Here is a 9,588-nt window from a genome sequence, read left to right on the forward strand (position 1 = left end):
GACCCCAGCAAGGTGTACATCTAGCCTCCTCTTAAAGACCCCCAGGGTAGGAGCCAGCACCACTTCTCTTGGAAATTGGCTCCAGATCCTAGCTGCCCTGACAGTGAAGTAGTGCCTCCTGATATCTATCCTGAATCTACCCTCTGCCAGCTTGTGACTGTTATTTCTAGTTACTCCTGGTAGCTCTTGGGGGAATAGGGACTCCCCCAATGCCTGCTTGTCCCCCCCTGACTAGTTTGTAAACGGCAACTAGATCCCCCCTCAGACTTCTTTTGTGGAGGCTGAACAGGTTCAGGTCCCTTAGCTTCTCCTCATAGGGCCTGCTCTGCTGCCCCCTGATCATGTGGGTGGCCCTCCTCTGGACCCTCTCCATGTTGTCCACATCCCTCTTGAAGTGCAGCGCCCAGAACTGGACGCAGTACTCTAACTGTGCCCCTGTATCTAATTTAAAAGTTACCATTAGTTCATTGGTGTTCAGGGTGATTGTCCAACACTCAGAAGAATTAACTTCTTGCATTGTGCCAGTGAGGAATTCTTCCTCTTCCTCATCGGATAGACCATGCACCTGCTGTTTCTGGTGTGATGCATCCTACTTCTTTCTGCAAACTCTTGCAAAGTGATTGAATCTTTTGCATTTGTTGCAGTGTTTACCAACTGCAGCGCATTGCATGGGTTTGGGCTAACCCCCACAGCATCTGCAGCTGACCATTGTTTCTTCAAGCAATTCTCTTTGGCCTCCACTTGCCTGCTTCATAGTGAAGTCCTCCTTTCTGTATCGTTTGTATGTTGCCTTAGGTTTTTGTAGTCTTGTAATCCTGTCTAGTTCAGCTTGTTCTGTTTTTTTCCTCCAGCTTCTGCACCCTGGCATTTGGTATCTCAGCCACTTGGCACATTCTAACTGCCTTTTCCAAATTAAGCTCAGGATCCTCCAGCAGTCTTTTCCTGAGGCTTGTATCCCTTACATCTACTACTATTTGGTCTCTGATCATGGACTCTTTTAGTTCTCCAAAGCTGCACATCTGGCTCAGCAGTCTGAGATCTTTGACAGACTCCTCTATCATCTCACATTCTTTCTGCTGTCTCGTGGAAGTTGTACCATTCAAAGGTTTCATTTTGTTTAGGTATACAATATTCCTCAAACTTTTTTACTACTGTGCCATAGCTTTTCTGTGCTGTTTCTGACAGTTATAGGCTATTATAAAGAGAGAAAACTTCTGGGCCTGCTATATTTAAAAAAAATAGCTACCTTGAGTGGATCTTCCTTCTCTGTGACTCCACTGACTGCCATATATATGGTGAAGCTCTGCTTAAATTTCTTCCAGTTTTCTGCTGAATTGCTAGACAGCTTTAACTCCTCTGGAATTCTGAGATGCTCCATTTTTCTATCTTTCTCACACCTCACTCCTGGTACCATGTGTTGTTCTCAAAAGACCAAGGACTTAAAGGCGGTGGGGGGGAAAATGGGCCAGTGGTGGAGGGTGAAGCAGGGGTGAGGGGTCAGGCATGGGCATGGGCACAGGCATGGGGAGAAGGGGAAAAGGGGAAGTTTGCAGGTTCCTGCCCCTACCCTGCAATCTCTCCCATGTTCTCCCCAGCTTTGAGCCCCGTCCCCTGGCAAAAAAGCCGTTCCAGCCTGTAGCAGGAAGCAGTTCAGCTCTGGCTTCAGCCCTAAGCCTAGGGTCAAAGCCAGAGCTGAGCTGTCACCTGCCCTGGGCTGATACTTGAATCCAAGATGAAGCTTTTTTTCCTAATGCTGTTTGGGCAAAAAAACTAATCATGGATTTGGGTAAATACAGTAATTAAAGAAAATTCAGTAATTAAAAAAGTCATTAGGTACTTCCCTGCTTTGTTTGATGCTAGAATAGTGCAAACTATCTCAACAGTGTATTAATAAAGCAGTCATAAATCTGATCAATCTTGTTTTATTCTAAAGGCCTGATGATATTGCTACATGGTTAGTTATGTATACAACCTCTGTTTTTCACATGAAAGTACAATTTGAGCATGGAGTCACAATACTTATGCTTTCAAATTAGACATGCCATTGCCTATTCAGTTTTAGGAATCAGCTCATGTATTTCTTATTAGGAGAGCTAAGCATGGAACATCTCAGTACAAAGGAAAGGGCATATGACTCAATCATACAAGTCCTGTCTGATTATATCAGTTTTTGAGAGATTTCTTACTGGCTTGCAGAAAAAATTAGTCACTCAAAACAGAAATATTTCTTAGTCTCCATATATCCTTGAATCATGCTATTAAATGAGTCATTATTAAAGAAAAACAAGAAGCATGTCTCAGGTACCATTATTACAGCGGTTCCCAGGGCAGCACATGCCGTCTCTGTGGCAACGTTTCTTTTTCCTCCTGCAGACCAAACAGGCAGAGGTAGCTTGATGAGGACTATGGCAGTATCTCCCAACTTCACATTCTTTGTCATTGGTGCAAGGGTAGACCTGGTCATGGAAGAAGGAGAATGGTAAAAAATAAGGTATCCACGGATTCCACACCACTTCAGAGACAGAGAAGGAAATCCAGTGTGTAGGTGTGACAGGGAAAAGAAATCATTTATCAGAGCTAAGGAGGGGCAGTGAGTGAAGGGCTGGAGTAGCGGTTTGCTTCTCTACAATTATTTGGAACTGGTATATGGGAAGCATGGCCAGATTCGTAAGATGGAGCAACCCTAAAGTTTTGTCATCTGCTCTTGGAGCTGTGGTGGTTTAAGAGCTCCCTGACTTTCCCACTCATTTCTGCATCAAATGTACCTTGGTGCAAGAGAAAATCTGACCTACTTTTTATACATATATTGGGTATTTGTTGTGTTCTGAGTTATTCATATGAATCAATATACTTTATATACAGTTAACTAATACACAAAAATGCAGTAGCCCAAACTAAAGAGGGAGCAGTTTTGTCTTTGCTGGAAACCCATCCAGATGTAGGTAAAGCTCCCAGAATGTCCTCTGTATTGTAAGGACATTATCCTTATGTAAAATCTGAGCTACATTGTAAAGGGACGTCTTCAATTTCATGGTTCCAAACCTGTGGTGAGTATATGGACAGGATGATTTTTCTCATAAGCTTGCTATCTTTATATTGACTATTCACCTCTTAGTACTAGTTTTTCCTTTGAATTTGTATTACTCTCATTGATATCTACCAGTAGGATTCTTTGAAAGTAAACATCATCTGCACTAATTTTCACATTGATGCCTTCCTTTTATCTCACTGCCCTCCTTATAATATTTGGTCCTTAAATACTCCATCCCACACAATAAAATCTCCATTACCCTTAACAGTGAATGTTATATGGCATAAACACTAGATTGAAAGGGATCTCAAGGCTTATTTAGTCCAACCTCTTATACACATGCAGGATTTGCCATTCTTAAGCCATCCTAGACAGATACAGAAGCCTATACAAAATCTTCTTGGCAACCTCCAATGCAAAGCAGAAACAAAAGATAGTTTCTTTAATCTCCTCTACCTCTTCTCTCTCTCTCTGCATAGCTATCCTACCTGCTACTAAGGGTTGCTCATTTAGTCCCTTATGCATCACAGCCATGATTATCTTTTAGTAGGACTTACTCTTTGACATCTTTTTATGTGGTAATAGCAGAAAATGATTCTAAGGAGAAAAACAGAGTGGTTTCTTTTTTCCAGAAAAGACATAATGCTTCAATGAGATTTACTTAATGACATCATCACATTCCAGGAACTGTGTTGACTCCCAGTAGGTTGTAATTATACATCATTGCTGTATCTGATTACTCCCCTTGAAATTAATTAAATTATTATTAAATTATCCTTTTTATTAAACTAGAAAATAGGTATTGTTGTTGCATCTTACATTAATTAACACAAGACTCTCCGTATGTGTACTTAAAATAGTATTAGAAGTTTAATTCAGTTTCTATTTTTATTTTTTTGGGGAGGTGGGGATTTGAGATATTAATATGCCTTTCAATACCTGGACTTGGAAGGAAAAAAATGTGAAACTACTGTTAGGATAGTGCCACCTTCTGAAGGGGTTTCTTTGAGGAGTGACTTCCTGGTACAGCTGTGTGGTGTGGCTGATGGCACAAAGGTATTTTAGAGGTACTCACTAAGTAATAAGTGTTTACCATCAGATTTATCCCTAGCACAAACACTATCTCCTGTTTCAGCCATTCTTCCAGTTATTATTAGTTGTGCAGTATCATTATGGTAGCACCTAACATAATTGGGATTGGGGCCCAATTGTGCTGGGCCCAAACATAGGAAAGGAGATTTTATCCAGACACTTCCTGATTATAATGAGTTTGGATAATTCTAATGCTACTACTAGCAGAGACACAGATAAATATAAACCAGATGAACCAGGTTTTCCCAGAGAAAGCATTTTGGACCCTGAGCTATTTGCCAGCTCCCCATGACCATATTTTTTTTACTACAGGCATGTGGTATACACCTGTGATTTGTTCACAAGAAGCCTGGTTGCAGTTTTCCTTTAATCCCTTTAATAACTTAAATAAATAAAGTCTCTGCTCCTGCAGAGAACTGATAAATGCCCTACCATTCACATGTAACCTCAATTTCTGTTATTTAACATCTGCTTGCCTAAATCAGCTGAGCTATACATATAGATGGGGGCATCTTACAGATACTACAGTGATCAAATAAAGAAATTTTAGCCTTAAAATCCCCTGTGAAATCTAGCTAGGTTTGCTGTGATGAAATTTAGTCTTCTGATAGTTACTCAGTTGTTTACGGAAAATGACTGCTTACCATATCATCTATATAACACCCTAGGCATCAATCACACCAGGAAAGCCCATGATTGAACATACATAATGCTCACTCCAGAATGAGATAGTTATGCTGCTCAGAGGACATAGAGGGAGGTTTCAATGAAAAGACTGGCCAGCTGCCCTTGTCTCCTTCTCTCTTGACCCCTCTTATGACCCTGTAAGTTATGCCTGCTTCCTGTAGCCCATACTTTGGTCTCTTGCAATCTGTTGAGTTCTGCATTCTGTGATCCTGCCCACATCAGAGGGGGAGGGCCTGTTGTTTAGATGCACCAATCCAGGATTCAAATTTCCTGGCATTTTGAAGGAAAAACGAGACTTATTGGTTACAACAGTTTCTATTCATGTAACTGTCTTCTAATCAAGTAACTCCTTGACCCAACAAAGCCTGTTTCCCAATTAAATAAATAGCTCCCCACATAACCTGTATTAAAAAGGCCATTTTAATGCAGCATATTAACATGCTGTAATAATCATGTGGCTTTTTTTGATCAACTTAATTAACCCGCTGTTTTGATTCCTAATTCCTAGTAGCTGCTCCATAAATTGACACTGCTGTTTTGTGGGGAATGGAGGAGGTGCTTTGGTTGACTGGAATTTTTTTGTGATTTAAAGGTTGGTATGTATTCCATCAGGAATCAAGTTAACTCCTGCTAATTTCAATAGATCTGCCTCATGGTTTCTGAGCACTAGAACTGTAATTGCCCACAGGTCTTCTATGAGGGTAGCAGAGAAAGATAGAAAGATCCTTTATGTCCACTATCCTACTCAGGGACAAGGAAGAATCTATCCCTTGGTATTTACCTGCTTCAGTATTTGTAGACAGGTTTAATAATTGCTTAGTCTAGCTATAAACACTTTTAAAATTCCTCTCTAAATCAATCTCTCTATTAAGGAGTGTCATAATTCTGTTTGGCAAAACACCATGAAATGTAAGTATTCTTCAGTAGTTATTCCAGTCCCTTTGATCTACAGTTTCTCTAGGGTGCCCTTGGGAACTAACAGATTTTCTTGTGTGATTTCTGTTTTGGTGCTCCTTGTTTCAGTTTACATGAAGACAGCACTAACAGATGAAAAATGTGCTCAAAAATGCATTTTCATTAAGAAATTAACAAAAAAATGTGTATCTTAATAAGTTTTCATGTTTCGTTTGAATCAAGTTCCAAGCAAAAATCTTTTATTTTTGTGTTTCTCTTTTTTGTTTCTTTAAAATAATGGAAAATACCAGGAGAGAGGGGAGAGGGGGAGGAAAGAATACAGCCTCTACTTCAGCTTTCGGTTTCCTGGCTTTTGTTGATTTGTGTCAATTCATGACCGTAACAATTTTTATGGACAGAGGTTTGTCTTTATCATAACAATCTGCCTGTGGATCCTGGTTTTAAGTAAGCCAGCTGTTTTCCAGTGGTGTGTAAGCCCAGTGGGAATAATTTAACTTCTAAGCTACAGTTTTTTACCATGCTTTGATATATCCCATTCTCAGCAGTGCCTGAATCTGTTTAGAAATAAAGCTTTAAAATACCAAAATAAAAGTGTAGAAAAATACTTGCTTTTACGTAATAATAAATGAATGGATCTGCTGTAGTATCATGCAAGAGGCAAGGAATGTGGTGGGTGATGTCTTTTATTTAACCAACTGCATAGCAGGGATAGACTTAGACAAGTTTTTGAATGCAACATATTTCACTTCAGGTCTGAGGAAAAGGTTGGCAGAGCAAAAGATTAAAAACAGTGGAAGATATAAAGGTTGAACCTGATTTAAGCATTTAAATGTATTGAGTTTAACTAATGTCTACAATATTGGTACCTGGGGCTAATTTACTGAGGGCCTTGTTACATCCAATACTATGAGCTGCACAGATGTTGATGGGTGTCAGCAGTAGCTCAAGTTTGGAGCAGTTGCACTTCAGGCCAGAAGAGGCCTGGAGGACTGAAAGGCCCCTTGGCCCTTGGGCTCTGCCGTCTTGTGGCTTCCTACACTGTCTGTCGAGGGAAGAAGGAAGGGAAGGGCTAGCCTGCCTTCCCAGATGCTGCTGCTGCTCTTCTCTGGGCTGAGCCCACCTAGAGAACACCAGTAGCGGTGGCAGCCGGGCAAGCAGGTTAAACCCTTCCCTGCCTGCTCCCCCAGGACAAACAGGATGGGCAGCCACAAGTAAGCAGGGCAGGGGGCAGTGAGTGAGGTCCTGGGAAGGATGGGGGGAGGGCAGTGGGCCTGATCTAGGCCAGCAAAGGAGGAGGAGGGATGGGTGAGGTGTTTAAACTAAAGTATAATGTAGAGTGTTAAGACAATCCAGATGTTAAGAGCTCCAGGAGCCGCCCAAAATTACCATGTCACAAGGTTCCATCTAATACCATCTAATGAACGAATAGTGAAGAGATGATCTGTCTTTATTGGCCCTTGTATGAGTATGCAACAGGCAGGATTTCAGGAGCCATCCACCCTAGACAAGGAAGAGGTACTTGGGGAACTTGCACTTGGGGAACTGCAGAGACAATGTGCTCCAGGCATCACAGGGGTATGAAGTAAACAAAATTTACATGGAAGAAGCCAGGCTATAATTCACTCTTCAAGCCATGCTCCCAGACTCCACCCAGCAGGAATGGCCAGCTGTAACACTCACATGTGGATAAACTTAACTGATGCTCTCAGTTCTAAGCAGACACAGTGTGTGTGTCTACACATGCATTAGTGCAGTGTAGTTACAGCGCATTAAGTTTAGTACCTGTAATAACAGGTATTAACTCAATCTGCAGTAACTGGCACTACGGCGCAGTAGCACTGGTGCGCACCTTGTTAGGATGCTAATGTGCAGTAGACTAATTCTATTGCTCATTAGCATGGCTTTGCCATGATGCGCTAATGGTCAGTAGAATTAGTCTACTGTGCTTTTAACATCTTGTGTAGATGCACCCAGCATGTTCACTAGGTCTAACAGAAATCTGATTTGTCAAAGTTGAATGTTCAAGTTGTACTGTTAAATCTATCGATAGCAGCTTTGTTTTCACTTTGTTTGCTGTCCCACGTCCTTCCCAAGGCAACTGTGAACCTGTTCATAATAGAGACTATTAAATTTGATACTTAGAAAACATTCTTCAAAGATTAATGTGGACTATCTGCATGGAATACAGCTTGATGAAGGCATAAATGGTGTTGAATGAGCTTATTATTGCTTTTGCCCCTGCTAAATGCATTCAGATAGACAGTTGTTCATCCACTGAGGAAGTCATGATCTGCACTCTGATATTTTGAAGTAGACTATAAGTCTACTCCCTTGCAGTGAATTATCAGCTGGGAATTATTTGTTCAGATCTAGATTCCTGTAGCAATAACCCCCTTAACTTTTCAACTTGTCACCTCTGAAGCTGTATGAAGAGTTCTAAAGCTGACAGTGTAGCAAACTCACATAGGACTAGGTTGCCCACAGACTCTTCTACTTTATAACTAGGCACTGTAACTCACAGACTCCCTCTGAGTCACTGTTCATTCCCTGCCCCAGAAAATTCCAAGATTCCTGTTCCTGGTGCCAGCTCAGTTCTGCTCATCAGTGTGCTGAGAGTTGGTGTGAAGTGTCCTCTTACTCCTCTCTTTCCCCACCGACTGTCTGCCCATCTTCTCTGCATAAGGAGAAAGTACACCAGCTGGTAACTCCAGGCTGCCCTTGGAGGAGCATAAGGGAATTCTTACCTTTCCTTTATTCTCCACTTCATGGCATGTAGCCAAAGCCATAGTGGGTGCATTTACATGTGAGCTTTACTGTAGAGTAGACTAATTAGCTCCACAGTAAAGTGTCACTGTCTATACATGCAGTGGTATTAAGGTGTAGTAAAATAACTCTGCCATAAGATAGTACTATCGGGGATAATACAATCTTACAGTGGAGTAATTAACTGTGCTAAAATGCACATGCAGATGGTGGCTAAGTGGAGGCCGGACTCCTCACTGCCACCTAGCTATACAGCTCTGAAGGTTTTGCATCCTCGTGCCCCAACCCACCTCTCCACTGCCCAACACCACCATCCAGAGCCCGGGGCTGACCCCCTGCATCTCCTGCCAGCCCAGGCTCACTCCACCCAGGCTCAAATTGTGGCTGTCCCAGGTGCAAATTGTGCAGTTTACTGCAACTCAAACAGCTCTGAAGTTTATTGCTTCACTTTATTTTCATGTGTAGATGCACCCACTGTAACCCAACACTGCCTACCAGCTTGGGCGTGTCTACACATTACCCTATGTTGCTGTACAATGTGCTACAGCAAAGTAGTGATCACATGAGTCTACATGTGGCCTGCAGTTACTTCACCATAGCAGCGTGCTCCCTCATTTTAGCAAGCTGCTATGGCAAAGTAGCAGCTAAAACTACATGTGGTGCACACGGCAAAGCATGGAAAGTTACTGTACCATGCTTTAGTACTTCCAAAAGGAAGTTTCAATTTTACATCCAAAAGAAAGTACTAAAGCACAGTGCAGTAACTTTCTGTACTGTGCCATGTGTGCAGCACATGGTTAGTTTTAGCCACTATTTTGTCATAGCAGCTCGCAAAAATGAAGGAGCACGCTGCTATGGTAAAGCAGCCGCTGGTCACATGTAGACTCATGTGATCACTACTTCACTCTAGTGCATTGTACAGCAATGTAGGATGACATGTAGACATGCCCAAGCTGGCAGTTAGTGTTGGGTTACAGTGGGTGCATCTGTGGCAGAAAGCCACCTTGGTTTCTCCCCAAAAATCTCTGCCCTGTGACACAGTGATTTAAATCTCTGTGCTGTGACCATTCAATTAGGGTGGGCCCAGCACACAGGGGACC

The 9,588-nt window shown here is 42.0% G+C and overlaps 1 protein-coding gene across 1 annotated transcript in view; it reads right to left on the reverse strand.

Moving 5' to 3' along the window:
* DKK2 (dickkopf WNT signaling pathway inhibitor 2) overlaps window positions 1-9,588 on the reverse strand; it is a 118,862-nt gene that overhangs the window by 16,735 nt on the left and 92,539 nt on the right. Inside the window, exon 2 of the mRNA XM_019521942.1 lies at window positions 2,306-2,456. Within this exon, the coding sequence (XP_019377487.1) occupies window positions 2,306-2,456 (151 nt within the window). The remainder of the gene's footprint in view (window positions 1-2,305; window positions 2,457-9,588) is intronic.

This window comes from Gavialis gangeticus, unplaced genomic scaffold (assembly GCF_001723915.1).
Source record: "Gavialis gangeticus isolate Ggan-Ray unplaced genomic scaffold, GavGan_comp1, whole genome shotgun sequence".
Taxonomy (NCBI): domain Eukaryota; kingdom Metazoa; phylum Chordata; order Crocodylia; family Gavialidae; genus Gavialis; species Gavialis gangeticus.